The 21230-nt window shown below is 37.1% G+C and overlaps 1 protein-coding gene across 1 annotated transcript in view; it reads right to left on the reverse strand.

Moving 5' to 3' along the window:
• Nucleotides 1–21230, reverse strand: part of LOC126470456 (calcium-dependent secretion activator-like) — a 1485604-nt gene that overhangs the window by 120296 nt on the left and 1344078 nt on the right. Inside the window, exons 29-30 of the mRNA XM_050098305.1 lie at nucleotides 15424–15540; nucleotides 12703–12807 (exon numbers count right to left, since the gene is read on the reverse strand). Of these exons, the coding sequence (XP_049954262.1) occupies nucleotides 12703–12807; nucleotides 15424–15540 (222 nt within the window). The remainder of the gene's footprint in view (nucleotides 1–12702; nucleotides 12808–15423; nucleotides 15541–21230) is intronic.

The following is a 21230-nucleotide window of genomic DNA, read 5'->3' on the forward strand; positions in this document are numbered from 1 at the left end:
ATAAAATATGCAGGAACAGAGAATAATACAAAATCATAGAATACACAGTAAAACCACTTTATATACATATAAGCTTGTGGTGTTATAACTCAATAGTTTGTTTTCCACAGGGTTTTACTTTTGTTCTCATTAGACAGCAAGTCCGTATGTATACTACAATAATTAAGTAGAGATTTTACATGACACAACAGCTGTATATTACATATGCTAATATAATAAAATGTTTAGGGGCAAGAGACAGTATTTTCAGTTTTGCCTTAATATAAACATCCTCAGAAAATGTTTACTGACCTACGTAGTCATTTACCAAGTAGAAACATTGTTTGAGAAGAAATTTTACGAATTTCCAATGTCCTTCAAAACACTGTTATCCAGATAGATAAAACAAATATCCTTAGTCACATTGTTAGGCAAATAGAATGGGAGAATATTGTTTTATTCCTTAAATAAATATTTTGATCACTGTGAGAGCCCATGAAAAAAGTCTGACATGTACGAAACTAATAAAATTAAAATTTAAATGGTAATTAAATGTTATGAACAGTATATGTACTTTAATGGAAATACGCATGACTTGTAAAAAAATTGTGCTGCATTTTGTATTTATTTATTTGGATGGATAAAAATCTACTCAGCAAGCAGTGGCAGAACATACACATAAATGATGGTTGTAATTGGTAAGCTTTCAGAGCCAGTGGCTCCTTCTTCAGGCGGAAGGGTTGAAGGGGAAGGAAGAGGGGTGAATGAAAATGACTGGAGAGGTCTAGAAAAAGGGGTATATTTAGGGAAAGTTACCCAGAACTAGGGGCAGGGTAGACTTACTGTACAGGATAAGAAGCAAAACTTTCCTGAAGAAGGAGCCACTGGTTCTGAGAGCTTGCTACTTACAACCGCCTTTTATGTGTGTGTTCTACTACAACTTGGTGAGTACATTTTTTATCTATCCAAATGTCCGCCCCCATTAGCTGAGTGGTTAGTGCGACAGAATGTCAATACTGAGGGCCCTGAATCCTGGGTCAGAGATTTTCTCAGCTCAGGGACTGTGTGTTATGTTGTCCTAAGCATCATCATTTCTTCCCCATCGACGCACAAGTCGCCGACGTGGTGTCAAATCAAAAGACTTGCACCCGGCAAACGGTCTACCCAACAGGAGGCCCTAGTCACATGACATTTATTATTATTTATCCAAGTAAATAACTTCATCAATAACTGATTGTTTTCATTGTTATTTTGTACTTAGTTGTGTATATAAATGAATTAAGTGTCAAATACCATAAATATATAAAACCATGTAGTTTCAATAGCCATATGTAATGATGCATCATGTATCAGTTTTATTAACTCTAATGGCTAATAAATAAATAATATTTAATGAGATATTGTGTGGTGCTGAAAGTGTGTCTCAGGAAACTGTTTCTGTTCTTTTGTATCATTTAGTATTTCAATAACAAAGTATCATGCAAGTTAGCTGATAAAAAAGAGGCATGCTCATATTCAATTGATGACTGTTACATCTGTGCATCAAATCAAGGACACAAACCAACATAGGTTACAGGATGTGGAAAAATATCTCAGGACTTTATTCAGAAATACACATTTAAACTGGCTCAACTGGGAACTGAGCTGACTGTGATTGTGAAACAAATGCACTCACATTGCAAGGAATACTTAAAAAAAAGTGGCACAGAGCATCAAAATAATATGTCAAAACTTCACAGGTCTCCAATATCTATAACAATGTTTGACAAGACTCCATACTAATCATGTGCTAATCCAGTGGAGAGAAATTCAGTATTTGTTCCATCTGATCATTTTTGTTCTGGTTTATATTGAGAGAAAGTACATCTTTGATTTAATTAACAATGGATTATATCCTAAACCTTTTCTTTCTGTATCACAGGCAGAGAGATAAACATTGAAATGCTAGATAACCTTCAACAAATGAAAGGAAGGGTGGTGAGTTCTCTCAGTTTTCTGCTGAGATGCCAAGAGGGGGATGTAGTACCAGTATTTGTCATGATCGAACATCAGATCGGTTCCAGGGAGGCAAATAGAATCAAACACCCAGTGAGCCTCATGCTGGTAAGGGACAGAGTGCACAACCTGTGCCGCTGACTACATGTGGCATCCAGGGAATCATCATTTCTCCACCTTGTAATAGCAATCTCCTTAACCAGTTAATACTGGGATTATGTTGCATCATGGTCCCTAGCAGAATGCATCAGGAAGAAATCAACAGGAAGCCAGCTAGCCAAGTTTGATGGCCTCAACAACAAGACACAGCACAATGGGGATATTCACATGGTGGTCAACCTGAGTAGCAAGCAATTCAATGAGACCACCTTTATTCACATGGTGGTCAACCTGAGTAGCAAGCAATTCAATGAGACCACCTTAAAAGTACTCAGCAATGATCTCAGCTTCACAGTGACCCCCCAGGAACATTCATGTCACTGCCTTCATCAGTGCACTGAGCAAGTGGCCAACACACTTCCTTGTAGTGAAGAATTTTGATGAGATACATTCAGGGTGCTCAGCAGGACCAAGCTGTCCAAATCAAACATCTCAGGTGGTGCAAGGCTGGCAACTCCAGGAGGATGACAGCATTCTGATGATGTCAGCAGACAAGGGGAACTCTACAGTCACCCTACAGAAGGCAGACTATGACAGAAAGGTGTGACAGCTTCGCAAGGATCCAGCATAAAGACCAGTAGGAAGTGACCCCACAGACAAAGTGGACAAAAAGACCAGGGCTCTTCTGAAGGGGACTGGCCTTCTGGAAAAGATCATAAAGAAGCTGTGACCTATAGCACCAGTGCCACCCAGATTGTATGGACTGCTCAGAGTTCAAAAAGGTGGGGCACCTCTGTGACCAATTGTCAGTAACGTTTGCATGGCTACTTATCCCACAGCTACATACCTGAAGAACATGCTTCACCACATGTGAGTGAATGTGTGTACCACATTCAGATCTCAGAAGATTTCTTAAGACTCTGACATTATGATCAGTTTCAATGTGGTGTCCCTGTTCACCTGGGTTCCTCTGAATGACTCAATTAGGTTTAGCGCAGAAAATTCAGTGACGTTCTTCTGGATACATTGAGGCACATTTTGATCTCTAAGTACTTCCTATATGGGGGCCAATTTTTTGATGGGCAGCCCTCTATCACCAGTCTTACCCAACCTGTTTATGAAAAGATTGGAATATGAGGCACTTACATCAGCCACCAATCAACCAAAATGTTTTTTAGGTATGTGGATGACATTTGTCATCTGGGCCCATCACAAGGAAAAGCTCAATGATTTCCAGGATCATCTGTATTCATGTCTCCCTAGCATAAAATTCACCATAGATCTGGAGAACGAGGGACTACTCCCATTCCTGGATGTACTAGTCAAAAGGAAGGCAGAAGACACTTTTGGGCTTAGTGTGTATTGCAGACATACTCACACTGACTTACAACTACAAACCAATAGTTGCCACCATGTGGCACAGAAAAGCAGCGTGCTCAGGTTCTAGTCCATTGGGCACAGATCCAACAGTTTGGCATGTAAGTAGAACACTTGCAATTGGTGTTCTGGAATAAAGAATACTCTTCCAGAGATATTCAGAAGGCACTTCCCCTTGCCACTCCACCAAAGGATCCAGAAGGAGAACAAGAAGAGATGAAGAGGGTGACAGATCTTCCATATGCTGAACCAATCTCTGCCAAAATCAGCAGCAGAATTCTCTTGCAACACAACATCAAAAGCATATTCCACTCACCTACTAAAATTGGAGCACTGCTGGGAAATGTAAAGGATGAACTGGGGCTATGGAAACCAGATATTTACAATATACCATGCCATTGTGGGATGTCACACATCAGCCAGACCACCAGGATGGTGGACACAAGGTGTAAAGAACTCCTGAAGCATACCAGACATAGATAGGCAACCAAATCAAAAACAGTGGAGCGCTGACTAGAACTAGCTTACTTGGTGAACTACAGTGACACCAAGAATGTGACACAGACCCGAAGACAGTGGGACAGTGTCATAAAATAATGCATCAAGGTCAAGGTCACGGAGAATCTCATCAGCTGTGATCCTGGGTGCCACCTCAGCACCATCTGAAATCCAGCTCTCGAGCTTCTGAAAACACAATGGAGACAACATCAAGATTCCATAGGAAATAGAAATGGGAGTGGAGACTGGGAAAATAGTCCGGACACAGCAGCAGACACTACAGACCAGAGGTGACATATCACTAAGACAGGTCCAACAGCATACATTATATTTTTCTATTATTAAATTATTATGGTAATTCAGCAGTTTATTGTTGTTACATTAAAGTATTACTTATACATATCTGTGACATATTAAACATCGGAGCCATGCTTGACATGAATTAAAACATAAAGGAGCACTATTTGTATGCATCTGGTTTCTTCAATATTGGTTTATACCAAGTATAGTCATTGGCAAGTGATAAAGGTCAAAATTTTCTTCACAGTAACAGGAAGAGACATCAGTGTTTTCTCTTCTTCAAATTGGCACCTACTTTGTTGATATTGTTGACATTTACCTACATCTACGTGTACATGACTACTATGCAATGCATATTCAAGTGCCTGGCAGACAATTCTTTGAACCACAATCAGACTATTTCTCTACTGTTCCACTGTCTAACAGCACTTGGGAAAATTAGCACTTAAGTTATTTTGTACAAATTTTCATTTCTCTTATTTTCTTGTGATGATCATTTATCCCTATGTAGGTTGGCAACAGTAAACTATTTTCATGTTCAGAAGAGAAATATGGTGATTGAAATTTCATGAAAAGATCTCATTACCATGAAACTTACCTTTGTTTTAATGATTTCCACCCCCATCTTGGTGATGATATCGATATTGCCGTCTCCCTTATTTCATGATAACACAAAACAGGCTACATTTTTTGGACTTTTTCCATGTCCTGCATCAATCCTATCTGGTAATGATCCCATTCCTCATGGTAGTACTCTAGCAGAGGTCAGACAAGCATAGTGCAAGCAGTCTCTTTAGTAGACCTGTTTCATCTACATCTACATCCATACTCTGCAAGCCACCTGATGGTGTGTGGCGCAGGGAACCTTGAGTACCTCTATCAGTTCTCCCTTCTATTCCAGTCTCATATTGTTCGTGGAAAGAAAGATTGTCGGTACACCTCTGTGTGGGTTCTAATCTCTGATTTTATTCTCATGGTCTCCTCGTGAGATATATGTAGGAGGGAGCAATATACTGCTTGACTCCTCGGTGAAGGTATATTCTCGAAACTTCAACAAAAGCCTGTACCGAGCTACTGAGTGTCTCTCTTACAGTCTTCCACTGGAGTTTATCTATCATCTCTGTAATGCTTCCGTGATTACGAAATGCTCCTGTAACAAAGTGCACTGCTCTCCGTTGGATCTTCTCTATCTCTTCTATCAACCCTATCTGGTACGGATCTCACACCGATGAGCAGTATTCAAGCAGTGGGTGAACAATTGTACTGTAACCTACTTCCTTTGTTTTCAGACTGCATTTCCTTAGGATTCTTCCAATGAATCTCAGTCTGGCATCTGCTTTACCAATGGTTAATTTTATATGGTCATTCCATTTTAAATCACTCCTAATGTCTACTCCCAGATAATTTATGGAATTAACTGCTTCCATTTGCCGACCTGCTATATTGTAGCTAAATGATGAAGGATCTTTCTTTCTATGTATTCGCAGCACATTACACTTGTCTACATTGATATTCAATTGCCATTCCTTGCACCATGCGCCAATTCGTTGCAGATCCTCCTGCATTTCAGTACAGTTTTCCATTGTTACAACCTCTCGATATACTACAGCATCATCCACAAATAGCCTCCGTGAACTTCCGATGTTATCCACAAGGTCATATATATACATTGTGAATAGCAACAGTTCTACAACACTCCCTTGTGGCTCACCTGAAATCACTCTTACTTCGGAAGACTTCTCTCCAGTGAGAATGACATGCTGTGTTCTGTTATTTTTTAAGTGTTCTGACAATTGAACACAGTCTTCGGTTTACCTCCCCATGACTTTATCTATGTAGTTACTCCAGTTTAAGTTGTTCATAACTATAGTTTCTAGGTAATTAGTTGAATTGACAGATTTTAAATTTGTGTGTTTTATTGCATATCTATAATTTAACAGATTTATCTTTGTACTCATGTGGATGAACTCACACTTTTCCTCATCCAGAGAAATTTCCAGTTCTTACACCTTAGGGATATTGTGCCTAAGTCATTTTGCAATTGGTTTAAATTTTATAACGACTCTAATAAATGGTATATCACAGAATTATCTGCAAACAATCTAAGATGGCTGCTCAGTTAGTCTCGTAAATGTAAGATATAGATTAGAAACAGCAGATGGCCTGTAACACTTCGTTGGGAGATGCCAGATATTACTTTTGATTTACTCAATGATTGTCCATGAATTACTACACACTTTGCCCCTTCTGACAGGAAACCATGAACATAGTCACACAACCAAAGCAATATTCCATAGGCACACAGTTTTATTAGAAAAAAAAATGGAAATGAGCATTTGGTGTCATTGGCCAGGAGGCCCCTGGCAGGGCAGGTCCAGCCGCTTTGGTGCAGGTCTTATTACATTTGACACCACATTGGCCGACCTGCGCACCAGATGGGGATGAAATGATGATGAAGACAACTCAACACAACACCTCCCTGAGCTGAGAAAATCTTTGATCCAGCCGGGAATCGAACCTGGGCCCGTAGGATGGCAATCCGTCATGCTGACCACTCAGCTATCGGACAGACCAGTTTTATTAGAAGTTTTTTTGTGAGGAAAGGGGTCAAAAACCTTCTGGCAGTCCAGAAACATGAAGTCAACCTTAGATCCCCCATCACAGCACTCATTAATTTGTTTAAATAAAGAGCTTGTTGTGTTTCACAAGATTGATATTTTCTGAAACCATGCTGACTCTGTGTCAATAGACCATTACCTTTGAGGTAATTCATAATGTTTGAATGAAGTATATGCTCCATATTCTACTGCAAACCGATGTCGGTTACATGGATCAACACACTATGAAATGAACGTATCTGTGACGCTGTCTGGACCAGGACACTTGCCTTATTAAGTGCTTTAAGAGGCTTTGTTACAATGTAGATATCTACTGCTAAGTTAGTCATGTTGCCAGTTGTTCTTCATTTGAATTCTCGAATATTTACTTCATCTTATATGGTGAAATAATTTGGGAGAACTGTTTAATAACTCTGCTTTAGTGGTGATTTCTGTGGTAATATTATGATTGGTACTGTGCAGTGAAGGTATTGAGTGTGTCTTGCTGCTGGTGAACCTATTGACATTTTCAGTTGGATTTCAAGACACAGTTGTGCTGTGGAGGCTATTAAAAGCATGTCACACTGAACTCCACACTATCTTTTGAGCTTCAGTACACCATCATTAATCTTGGAGATTTTATATTCTTTTAAATTTGGCATGCTTTTTTTGTTGTTTCTGCAACAGTGTTCTGAGGTGTTTCGTGTATCATGAGGGATTGGTACAATCTTGTATTTATTTATTTGGTATAAATCTATTAATTGCCACAGATACTATTTCTTTGAATTCAGGCCACACCTGGTGTACATTTACTTAGCTAGTGGAGACTGTCTTTCTTGGAACACGTCAAGTGAATTTTTATCCGTCCTCTTTTTTTTTTTTTTTTTTTTTTTTTTTTTTTTTTTTTTTTTTTTTAATGGTAGATTTTTTGTTTACTTTCAGTGGATATGGATGTTGCAGTGTTCGGTATCACTACAACAATCTTGTGATCACTAATCCATCACGTTGCTCCCTATTTTGGATTGTTTGTTGCTAAGAGATAAGTTTTGTTTTTGCAAACATTTAAACTTTTTGAGGGCCCCTGAATTAATTGCTCAAAATAATTTATGGAGGGAGTATTTAGTACAATTTCTGACAATCTTTTACGCTACCACCAGCTTTTAACATGTATTTTCACTGACATATTGAGGGTATAATATGGTCTGGTACTGTCCAAAATCAGTTTTATCCCATCCTATGTGTGAGAGAAGCTGCTTTATGTTTATTTAAGTGTTTGTTTCCTGCCAAGACAGGGATAAATTTTATTTACTGTACTTGCAAACTAAATTTTGATATTATGAAGACTAGTGTTGCAGGTAAGTGCTACATTTGTGCTGCTTCAGACAATGGTTACTTATGTAACTGCATCTACATCTATACTCTGCAAATGACTGTGCGATACATGGCAGGGGGTACATCCTATTGTACCAGTTACTAGGGATTCTTCCTGTTCCATTAATGTTTGGAGTGCTGGAAGAAAGGTTGTCTGAAAGCCTCTGTGTGCACAGTAATTATTCTCATCTTATCCTCACAATCCCTATGTGAGCAACACATAGGGGATTCTTGTACATTCCTAGAGTAATAATTGAAAGCCTGTTCTTGAAACTTTATTAATAGATTTTTTTGTGATAGTTGACATCTATCTTCAAGAATCTTCCAGTTCAGTTCCATCAGTATCTCTGTGACACACTCCCATGGACTGAACAAATAACAAATACTGATGCTTCAAACAATATAAGCTCCAAAATAGATGAATTGGAAATCATTGTGTCAGAATGTGGAAATATTAAAGTTGTTTGTTTAAAAAAGCACTGATTTATTGAGGACACAGTTAAAATTTTAAATGAAATAGGGAACTTTAGCTTAGGAAGTATCTTCATCAGAAGAAAGAAGTCATGTGGAGGCTCATGTACAGTTCTACACAGTGATATAAATTATGAGACCAGAAATTGTTTTAATTATTTAAATGAAGAATATCTGTTTGAGAGCTGTTGTGTAGAAATAGTGGACTCACTAGAAAATGTTATTATAATCTCAATATACAGAATTTCAGAGATGTCAACAAAAGAACTGTTCTTGTCTAAGCTTCAAATTATGCTAGAGCCTTTGTAGAGAAAAATAAAACAAAATTTTATAGCTGCTGATTTTAATATTAATATCACATGTGATGGTAGCTATGCTTCAAGATTCACTAACTTAGTAAAGGAATATTGTTTAAAATTGAATTTCTTGGAATCTACCAGAGCTAATGGCCAGCCAGTAACCTGTATTGACAATATTCTCACTAATTATGTATATGATGTGTATACATTTTGTCTAGATCTAGGTATTTCAGATTATTGTGCATTGTTCATTGAGCAATAGAATGACAAATGAATTAAAGTGGATTACACAGGGCACAAAAATTTCCAGTTTAAGGAAAAGCAACTCCGCAGAGAATTAAAATGTAATAAAGATATTAATTTCATATTTAAAATAGTGTCAAGGCAGCAAAACAACTGGCAAATAATAGGGTAATTTTAAATCATAAAAATAAGACTGGCAATGGCAAGGAAATCGTTTCTGAAGAAGAGAAATTTGTTAACATCGAGTATAGATTTAAGTGTCAGGAAGTCGTTTCTGAAAGTATTTGTATGGAGTGTAGCCATGTATGGAAGTGAAATATGGACGATAACTAGTATGGACAAGAAGAGAACAGAAGCTTTCGAAATGTGGTGCTACAGAAGAATGCTGAAGATAAGGTGGGTAGATCACATAACTAATGAGAAGGTATTGAATAGGATTGGGGAGAAGAGAAGTTTGTGGCACAACTTGACTAGAAGAAGGGATCGGTTGGTAGGACATGTTTTGAGGCATCAAGGGATCACAAATTTAGCGTTGGAGGGCAGCGTGGAGGGTAAAAATCGTAGAGGGAGACCAAGAGATGAATACACTAAGCAGATTCAGAAGGATGTAGGTTGCAGTAGGTACTGGGAGATGAAGAAGCTTGCACAGGATAGAGTAGCATGGAGGGCTGCATCAAACCAGTCTCAAGACTGAAGACCACAACAACAACAACAAAAATAAGACAAAGGCTGTGTGTTCAGTCATTAAATCTGAGTTAGGTGTTAAGTCTGTAACTCAGAAATTTAAAAAATTTTCATTGAAGGAAATACTACGATAAGTCCTATTCAAATACCAGATTACTTTAATGAATTATTTCTAAATGTAGGAAAGTCTGATGTAGATGTAACAGATTACCACAACAACATAAATCCTGTTGGCCTAAGTGAAAACTCTGAAAACTTTACAAAATTTTTAAAAGTTTCTGTGGAGGATGTAAAAAATGCTATTCTAACATTAAGAAACAAAAAATCTGCATGTTCCGATGGAATACCCACAAAAGTTGTTAAAGTGGTACACAATAAAATTGCAAACCCACTAGCTCAAATAATAAATCAATGTTTTGAAGAGGACTGTTGCCCAGAGGCACTAAAATATGCTAAAGTCAAACCACTCTTCAAGAAGGGGTCAAGAGAGATCATGAGAAATTATCATCCCATGTCAAATGTCCCAGTCATATCTAAAATATTTGAATAACTTGCTTGTTGCTCAAATCCAAAACTTCATTGCAAAATATTCTGTTATTCTATACAATCAATTTAGTTTTAGCAGTGGAAAAACACCATAGATGCTGTGAACAGTTTCACTTAGGAAATTAGACAAGGGAAATCAGGTGACAGGAATTTTCTGTGACCTCACAAAGGTGTTTGATTCTGTGAACCACACACTGCTTGTTTACAAACTTGAAAAGTATGGCATTAGCAGCAGTGCCCTACAATGGCTTAAAACCTACTTATCAAACAGAAAGCAGAGCATTAGCATCTCTTTAAATGGCGCATATTATTTTTCTGACCGGAAAAAAATACGTCAGAGTTTTCCACAAGGCTCTATATTAGACCCAGTCCTATTTCTCTTCTATGTTAATGACTTACCACTAAATATCAGCTCCCCATCAGCTCTGTTCACAGATTATACGCCTGTCTTAGTTTAAAATCAGGATTCAGTTAAAATTCGCAAATCTGTGATCAGTACCCTCAGTACCTTAGAAACTTAGCTTCAGCTAAACGGATTGAATCTAAACATGTCTAAGGCACATGATGCAATTAAAAACCAAACAGTCAAATTGTGTGCAGATTAAGATTGTTCACAACAACCAAGATATAGAAGAAGTTGACTCAGTCAAATTATTAGGTTTAAATGAAGATAAAAACTTGAGCTGGCAGGCACTCGCTGAAAAACTGGCAAACAAACTGAGCAGCTTTGCATTTACAATGGAAATATTATCAACTGTAACTGACATGGACACATGAAAAGTAGTCTATAAAAGTTACTTTGAATCCATTATTAGGTATGGTACTGGTTTCTGAGGTAATTCAATAAACATAGTGCGGATACTAAAAATACAGAAATGTTCGAAATACGTGCACTGCAAATCATAAAGACCCATGTCATCCATTATTTAGAAAACTTAAAATATTAACTTTCCCATTTCTATGCATATGTGAGGGTATTATATTTTTGTACACCAGACATAAATTATTTGAGATAAACCATCTTGTCCATTCACATGATACTAGAAACAAAGAAAATTTCATGCTTCCCACCCACTGCCTCAGAGTGTATGCCCAGGGACCTCAATACATGGGAATGAAAATTTGTAATAAATTAAAAGGGAACATGTTAATGCAGATGAATTTACATCCACTTAAAAGTAAGTTATATGAGGCATTTACACTGAAATGTTATTACTCAGTGGAAGAAATTCACATAGGACAAACTGGAAATTTGAGTTGGTATACAATGTGTTACATACTCCAAGAAATATTATTATAGTGTTATTATTTATTTTAGTGCTATTATTTATCAGTGTAACAATCATTGCAATTGTATTATAAATTTTTGACATAGCTCCTGTATACAAACCACATGGATTGCAAATGTACATCATGAGGTGAATAAAACACAATTCACAAACTGGTGATGATTTGTGCTGCCATTCTCTGTATATTGGTCCTATCTGGTATTCTAGAACTGGTCACATGACTGATTTGTAAGCAAACTCTTTTGTAGATTTATTGCTCTTCCCCAGTATTCTACCAATAAACTTAAGCCTACCATCTGCTTTACCCATGACTGAAACTATGTGAGCATTCCATTTGATATCCCCAAAAAGTGTTACACACAGACAACTGTGTGAGTTGGCTGATTCCAAAAGTGATTCATTGATATTATAGTCATAGGATACAACATTTTTCTTTTATGAAGTGTTAAATTTTACGTTTCTGTACATTTAGAGGAAGTTGCCAATCTCTGCACCACTTTTAAATCTTATCAAGATCTGACAGCATATCAATGAGTTTCTTTCAGACAGTACCTCATCATATATAACTGTATCATCTGCTAAAAACCTGATTTTACTATTAATATTGTCTGCAAGATCATTGCTATACAATATGAACAGCAAGGGCCTTAACACACTTCTCTGGAGCACACCTGACCTACATCTGCTGATGACTCTCCATCCAAGATAACATGCCAAATCCTGCCTACCAAAAAGTCCTCAGTGCAGTCACAAATTTCACTTGATACCCATAGGATTGTACTTTTGACAATAACACACACATATACTGTTAAATTAAAAGGAATCCTGTAAAGGTTAGTTTCAGAAGTAACATTGATTAATCCTTTAGAGGTCCAGACAACTTTGTGAGGCAGTCACACACATCCACACACTGAAAAGAACATTTTAAAGTGTTTCAATACTCTAATAACATACCTTAATTATGTGAGCAAGGCATGTGCACTGATAAAGATGCAAAGAGTGATCTAGTCTCTCTGAAAGCCAGTTACACAACAGCTGAATTTGTGCTGTGTACCATTGCTGTAAAATGAAAAGAAGAAAATAATTACATTTACACAAGCATAAAAACAGTAAGTCCAGGAACTCTAAAATATACAATAACATCTACTTTTCTGATACAGCCTTTTGAAAATTTAATGTTTTGGTATCAGACACTCCTAAAATGAAATATATTATATTATTTACTAAGTTATTGAATAACTGTACAGCTTTATGCATTACATCTTAACTATTCATATCTGTGTTGCTCTTAACAGTGTGCACATGCATGCCCACACACACACACACACACACACACACACACACACACACACAGAATGTTAGGGGTATAAATGCAGATATTGTGATCATTGGTATCTTAACATGTACCCACTCCAGTGTGCTTGTTGTTTCCCTCTGCTTCTGACAGTCTTCTCGCAAACAGATCACATAATTTACTACCTGATGTTATCTGCATGGTCATAACTGCACTGCTAAGTGGAATATGACTGCCCATAAAGACTAACCACTTTGTATCCACATGCCCACACTTCAACACCTGGCTTGCTGCCCAGGGGAAAATAAACGTTAATGCCGTATGTACTTGTAAGTACTAACCAACCTAAGAATACACCACTCCTAATTGCTATAATTCTTAGTCTGCAAATGATGTAAATTCTACTGTGATGTTGTTCAGTACACTGTCCACAGGCACCAATAAAAATATCTGAACTTATACCCTACTACCCTGTGTGTGTGTGTGTGTGTGTGTGTGTGTGTGTGTGTGTGTGTGTGTGTGTGTGTGCGTCTATGGTCTTGCGTCTATGGTCTAATAATATGATAAGGTCCAATCATGAATAATAAAATAGGAATCTAAGTAAGCTACTATGAGCAGCACTGTGAATTCATTATTAAAGCAAAGATTAACATGAAGCCAACACCCATCACAATGGTACACGTTTACATGGCAATTAGCTTCACAGATGGCAAAGAAATTGAAGAAATGTGTGATTACTTAAGGGAGATGAAAATTTAATTGTGATGAGGGACTGCAATTTGATTGTAGGAAAAGGAAGTGGAGGAAAAGAAGTATGTGAATATGCATTGGGAGAAGTGAGTAGAAAGGAACTCACTTGGCAGATTTTTGCATGGAGCATAATTTAATCACTGCTAATACTTTGTATAAGAATCATGAAAGAAGGTTGTATATGTGGAAGAGACAGAGATTTTGGAACCAGATTTAGGATTGTAACACAATTCCAGGAGCAGATGTGGACTCTGACTACAATTTATTGGTTATGACGTGTAGATTAAAACTGTGAGAAGGTGGGAAAGTAAAGAGAAGCAACCTGGATAAGTTAAAACAACCAGAGGTTGTCAAGTTTCAGAGGGAGCTTTAGGCAACAGTTGACTACTACAGGGGAAAGGAACACAGTAGAAGATGAATGTGTAGCTTTGAGAGATAAAATAGTGAAGGTAGCAGAGTATAAAATATGTAGAAAGACAAGGTCCATTAGAAATCCTTGAATATTACAGGCAATGACAGTCATATGACAGTTCATGGAAGTGGAGGGGGGGGGGGGGGCACACAAGACCTGGGGGTATGGAGTATTTTTAATATTTTTGGAGATGAATGTTGACTTGTAAGTAGCCATAAAAAAGTTCCACTTCTGACCCTATTAAAACCTGTGTAATACTGACCTTAAAACATTTTCTTGAAAGAAAAACACCTGACTACACTACACTTTTTCTTTTCCTGAGAGCTGGTGGGACTGGGGGCATAGTTCCCCTTTGCACCTAGGCATAGGTATCCTTGATTACAGGAAATAATTGATGGGAGGCAAAAATATAAAAATATAGCAAATGAAGCAGGCAGAATGGAATAAAAACATCTAAAAAATGAGACTAACAGGGAGTGCAAATTGGCTAAGCAGGAATGGCTAGAGGACAAATCGACGATTACACAACACGTATCACTAGGGGAAAGACAGAGACCATGTATAGGAAAATTAGAGAGATCTTTGGAGAAAACACGTGCAGGTGCATGAACATGAAGAGTTCAGATGGAAACCAGTAGTAAGTGAAGTAGGAAAAGCTGAAAGGTGGAAGCCCTATATGGAGGGGCTATACAAGGGAAATGAAGCTGAAAGCATTATTATAGAAAGGGAAGAGAACATAGAAGAAGATGAGATGGGAGAAGAATATGACAGAACACTGACCTAGGTCAAGAAAATGCTACAGGAGTAGATTACGTTCTTTCAGAATTATTGAGATTCTAGGAGTCAGCCATGACAAAATTATTGCACCTGGTGTGTAAGACATGAAACAGGTCTCTACTGCACACATTAACAACTGGAAATACCAACACAGCAATAAGAAGCTAAAGTTGATACTGTGATATAAGAAAATGTCTTGAATGCTGTTTACATTTCTTTTATAAGCTGTTGTTGATAGCAGAAGAAATACTCTTAATTTATCATACCTAAATATCACTGAAACCAGAGCATTTATTCTTTAAACTGACCGTAGTTTTGTAAAGAGTTAACTTGCTGTTCTAAATGAAAACTCTGTTATGACACATTGTATTAGTCATATTATAGCGTAACAGTGACATGATCACATAAGATTTTAGAAGGAATGATCAGATAACATTCATACCTCAAAAAAATTAAGAATCCATAACTCATCATTTACTTTGCCACGTATCTGATCCATGCAGTTCCTTGTGAAATTTACGTAAGCTTGGCCCATGTCTTTACCAGAACCAGACACATTCTGAAAAAAATTACAATAAAATGTTCAATGTCTTTTTAATATACTCAGATTTATTATAATGCTACTATTGTCTTAGGGAAAATAGCTCATCCAGCACAGGCAATGGAACAAACACTGGCTTCATTATCACAGGGTGGAGTAACTTCTTAATTTACTTAAGTGTATATACTTACCCTTCAAATAAATGTAATAGTGTGTGTCTAATATTTCACAAAGGTAGCACTACACATGAGGATTTAGAGTTACCTACAATGCACATAGTTCCCAAGAATCACACAATTTACAAACTGAATGGTGTTTTCCATGATTAGTGGGGGAAGAAAAATTAAGTAACACACAAAGGTAAAATGTCTCACCATAAGACACAAATTAATCCTTTTTTTTTCTTCATTCATCACATTGAATAAATCTCATTATGTAGGAGGCCTTCAGCCTTAACACACAGAAATGCCTACTGCAGACAGATTCTGTAAGATACACAAACAGCCCCTGATTTTTATATACCATGGAATACAAAATTAACTTTTGGACAAATTGTGAGTATTGCACTTACTTTCTGCAGCGTCTGGAATTAACAAGCACTTATTTTTTAAATGTCTGCATGAATCTGAAAAAAACATTAAGTACAGAGGGAACACGAACACCTATCCAAAAAATAAACCCACATTTCATGACAGCAGACCACTTGCTTAAAGTATTCCACATTAGTTAACATATATTGTCAATATCCATTTTCTGCAGATTCATTTTTAGGTTTTCCATTTTCAAAGATCTACAGTAGTCGCTGAGGATAGTTTAGTACCTGGAAAAGTTCCTCTGCCCAATGCAGGATGTCACAGGAGCATATATGGAGGCAGCAAGGTCACTGCAGGTCAGCTTTGGTTCATTGTCTTCAAATGTTATGGCATTCCCAGAAAGACTGTCACTAATTTTGCACAATGTAGAATATGATGGATTCTGCAGGAGAGCACTTCAATTTGTTGTTCACTTCATCAGCCAGATGGCCATGAGCTCAACCTAACTTACTCTGCACATATTGAGTACCAGTAGCTTCCCATCCAGTGATAGCTTTTCATGCTACTGAAAAGTCAGCTTTGTGTAGTGGCAGGTAAGATATCTGTAAAGACCTCTTTCACAGTTTTGATGGTACTTGAGTAATTGCTGCCAAGCTTACAAAAGATTTTCTTTGTTTCAATGTAGTTGGTGCAGTAATATTCAGCAGCAATAAGTCAAGAACTCCACCGTGTAAGAGGAGGCTGAGAGGGAAGGACAGTGAAGGTGCTTGATACTATAAATTCTGTGCCCATAGTGGACCACTCACACTGATTTTCTTGCCACAGGAAATTAATTTGTCCACATCAGGGTAATATAATTGCACCTCTTCTGCAACACTGTGTAATGCATGTGCAAGGCAAGTGACATACACCACACTGGGATAAAGAATCTGAAGACCCTTGGCTGCATGTAGGAAACACCATCTGTTATAATAGCAAAGCATTGTCTCTGTTCACACCATCTAGCCACAGTAGCTTTGTGGAGCTGTGAAACAAAATGGCAATTGTCAAGTTGTTTAGTCTCTTGAGAGCTTCACTTGTTGGGAGATACATTTCTCCAGACCTGTCAAGTTTCAGAACACTAGCAGCAACATATGCAACATTGCACCCACCCACATCAGTGGTTTCGTCTATGGATACCCCGACTTTCAGTCAGCTACATTAATTTGTATTTTTCTATGTACCTTCTCATAGTGCACAGACAAATAGTTATTTCTCAATGTAAATTCACCTGAAACTGGATTTCTTGTGTACTGCTCCAAGAACTATCGGAAGCATGAATTCTTCAGCTTCTTCAGTGGTATGTTGCAAGAGAACTCTTATGCCAAACCTATTCACTGCATCTATGATTTTTTCATCAAACTTTTAGTGCACTCAGTTTACATGTTGATGAATGAGAAACCTACCGCAATTTTATCTGAAGTCTTTAAGGATGATTTCATGGTTGATGATTAACTTGTCTGCTCAAGTAACAGTATTTGTCTTTTGTCATTTTCAGCACTTCTCTTCATACAGCTGCTGCGTTTGTTGTTATTACAGTGTTGTTGTACATTAAAGTTTTTTCTGCACTAACTTTAACTTCAAATAGTTTACAAAATAATATTTCCCCATTAGTGCTGAGGAATTTCTTTCCAAAATCACAAACAAAACATTACAACTGTTGGGACACTTTACTTTCAACATGCTGAACCAGACTGAATGTGAATTCAAAATGAATAGCAATGTTTATCGCATTGGAAATTACCTTTCTTGGCTTAGAGATCATTCTGTTGACCCTGTGCAACAATGTCTTATATTAGTGAAACGACTAGTGTGTTATGCTGCCTGTTTACTGTAGTCCTGGTTAATAAAACTGTTTAGTAATTCTTGCAGTAATTTATAACATTATCACCTGAGACTAGTCATGTGAGCAACATATTCACATTTTTATTTGTATGTCCTTAAAGATAATAGAAATATATGCATTTTTGGCAAACATTGGACAAAATATGACCTATTATGACAAAAGTTTTCCTAAATATGGCCTATTACTGAAAAAGGTGTAAATGTGGATTTATATGCACAACAAAAATACATTTTTCTTCATTAAAATACCTGGATTCATACATAAATTCTTATAAAATTCCCCCTAAACACTTTTAGCTCCCTGTATACATGAAATGATAAATGCTTGTATAACATGAACTTTAGTGTTAACCAGAATTCACATCCCTAAGTGCACATGTTCTGAAAACTTGTAGAAAGAGTGTCTAATATTATACTCTTATGCCAAACCTATTCACTGCATCTATGATTTTTTCATCAAACTTTTAGTGCACTCAGTTTACATGTTGATGAATGAGAAACCTACCGCAATTTTAAATTGGGATCCTAGTTAATAAAAGCATTTTAGTGGGAAACATGGAGAATTTCCATTTTTGTAGTGGCATGTTTTCATTATCGAATACAGAAGGGAAGGATGTGGAAATAAAGTTCCAATATGGCAAGTTTACTATCATAAAGCTCTTTTCCTTTTGTGTCAGCCTATAAGGGACATATGAAATTGGTTCATTCTTTCAATCACTGGTTGCTGCTTGTCCCATTCTCTCTTGTTGGCTTCTTCCACACTCCTAATGACTGCAGCTGGATTTTGTGGTACGTATGACAATCCATCTGCTACTATGTTTTGCAACAGCTTTTTCTACATAGTCTCAAAATTATATTCTTCCAGTTTCATTCTGAATTTCATTAATATTTTTTATGGATCAATTACATGTACCAACCATTTCTAGGATTTATGATCAGTACATACGATATAGTCTCGTCCTTAAACATAAGGCCAGTAGGGCTTCATTGCCAACACTGTGGCTAAGAGCTCTTGCTCATTCATACTGTATGCTTTATAGGTGTGGTTCATTGTTCTGGATGTGGAAGCTACTGGTAAATCCCATCTTAATTCTCTGTGACTCAGTACATTTACATCTACATCTATTCTCTGCAAACAACTGTGAAGTGTGTGGCAAAGTGTATCTCCCACAGTATCAGTTATAAGGGTCTTTCCCTATTTCATTGATGTATGGAGCATGGGAAGAATGGTTGTTTAAGTGCCTTCATCTGTGCTGCAATTAATCTAATATTGTCCTCAGGATCTGTATGGGAATGATATGTAGGACGTTGTAGTATATTGCTAGGGTCATCACTTAAAGCTGGTTCCTGATGTTTTGTGAGTAGGCTTTCTCAAGAGACTTTATGTCTCTCTCCTAGACTTTGCCAGTTCAGTTTCTTCAGCACATCCATGTCACTCTTGCACAAATCAAACAAATCTGCCATTTCAGTTTCTGTGGCACATTCATCTCACTCTCCCACATCTGAAACAAACCTGTGATTGTTTATGCTGCCCTTGTCTGTGTGCATTCAATATACCCTATTACTCCTGTTTGGTATGGGTCCCACAAACTTGAATATTATTCTAGGTTGGGTTGCAAGAGCGATTTTTCAGCAATCTCTTTTACAGACCAATTGCACTTCCCTAGTAGTCTACCAATAAACTGAAGTCTACCACCTGCTTTACCCATGAGTGAGACTATTTGATTGTTCCATATCAAATCTTTGCAAAGTGTTACACCCAGGTATTTGTTTGTGTTTACTGATCCCAACTGTGCCTCACTGATATTAAAAATTTGGGTAGGTAACTGGCTACAGCTGTGAGATATTTATAGAAAAGCATATTTATTTGCCATCATCTGTATAAATTACATGAACTGGAAGAAAACTCATAACATCTGTTGCTTTAAAAATGCATATTTCTCATAGAAAACACTTTCATACACAAATGTAACAATGACAAAATGTGGGATGCAACATAATCAGATTCTGAGCACACCTTGAAAAGCTTGGATAAGTGGCATATGCAACATAACCAGATTTTGACAATATTTTGAAAAGCTTAGATGAGTTTAACATACACACCTGAGTTTATGTGCAACTTATGAGATATTGCCAGAATCTGGTTATATTGTATATGCAACTTAATTACCACACAGAAATGATTATGGCTGCAAATCTGAAACCAGTAATCAATTTTAATAAAATATTGTGTGACCAACACACTGACTTTAATAATCTAATTCTTATCAAATCAACTAAGGTTGACAGTGGAGTTGCAGAATCATGTTGAAGCAATGTTTCAGTGTGCTTTCTAGTCATGAATTTCAGAGAAAATGTTGGGTGTCTGTTGGATGTGATATTGTACTACAGCATTCTCTGCTGAAAGACTTTCAGCCAGGTTAATCATCTGCCATCAGAAAAGAGTTCCTGGCTTTTGCTCATGGTTGGAGTCTGTGTAAGAGAATGCAGGTTTTTTTGTGGATTTCACTGATTAAATGTTATCAGGCTATTAGGTGGTTCAAAATCCACATTAAACTGTAGGGCCCACTACAACTGGTTGGGTAAGTCAGTTCAAAGGTTGAAGGAAAGGGATGGTGTACCACCAATAATAGGATCATGCCTAGTAAAGTGCTGTGGTGTTCAAACCTACCTTAGCATTTTTGACAACTTTGTAATGAAGAACATAGATGATTTACTTGGATTTTACTGTTAGAAGTACAGGTTTCTTGATGATTCCCACAAGATTATTTTGTACAATAGCAGGTTGTAAAAGTTTCAGTTCAGAGGGATGGGTGTTTGTTCGGGGGGGAAAAGCCATTGAGTACTAATTAAAACCCTGTTAAGTTACAGATTAGACTGTGATGGTATGGTATGGTTTGGTGAGTTTTTTAATTTCCATACAGAATATTCTTCTCTATCTAGAGATCAAAATGACCCAATGAAAACTCTGGGTTGGAACATCAATAATATTAAGAAAAGAATAGATTGGCACTCACCATAAAAATGACATATTGAGCTGCTGATAGACACAATGAAAACAATGCTATAAATTACAGCTTTCAGCCAAAGGCTTCTGCAGCAAAGGCATAACATACACATTCACACAAGCAAGCACATCTCATGCACACATGGCTGCTATCATCAGCAGTTAAAACTGGATTGGTGCTGCAGGTGGTAACAGTTGTGTGCAAAAGGTGTGCTTGCTTATGTGTTTTCTTTGCTGAAGAAGGCTTTGGACAAAAACTATAATGTGTAACAGTCTTTTTGCTG

The sequence above is a fragment of the Schistocerca serialis genome, chromosome 3, assembly GCF_023864345.2.
Source record: "Schistocerca serialis cubense isolate TAMUIC-IGC-003099 chromosome 3, iqSchSeri2.2, whole genome shotgun sequence".
NCBI lineage: Eukaryota > Metazoa > Arthropoda > Insecta > Orthoptera > Acrididae > Schistocerca > Schistocerca serialis.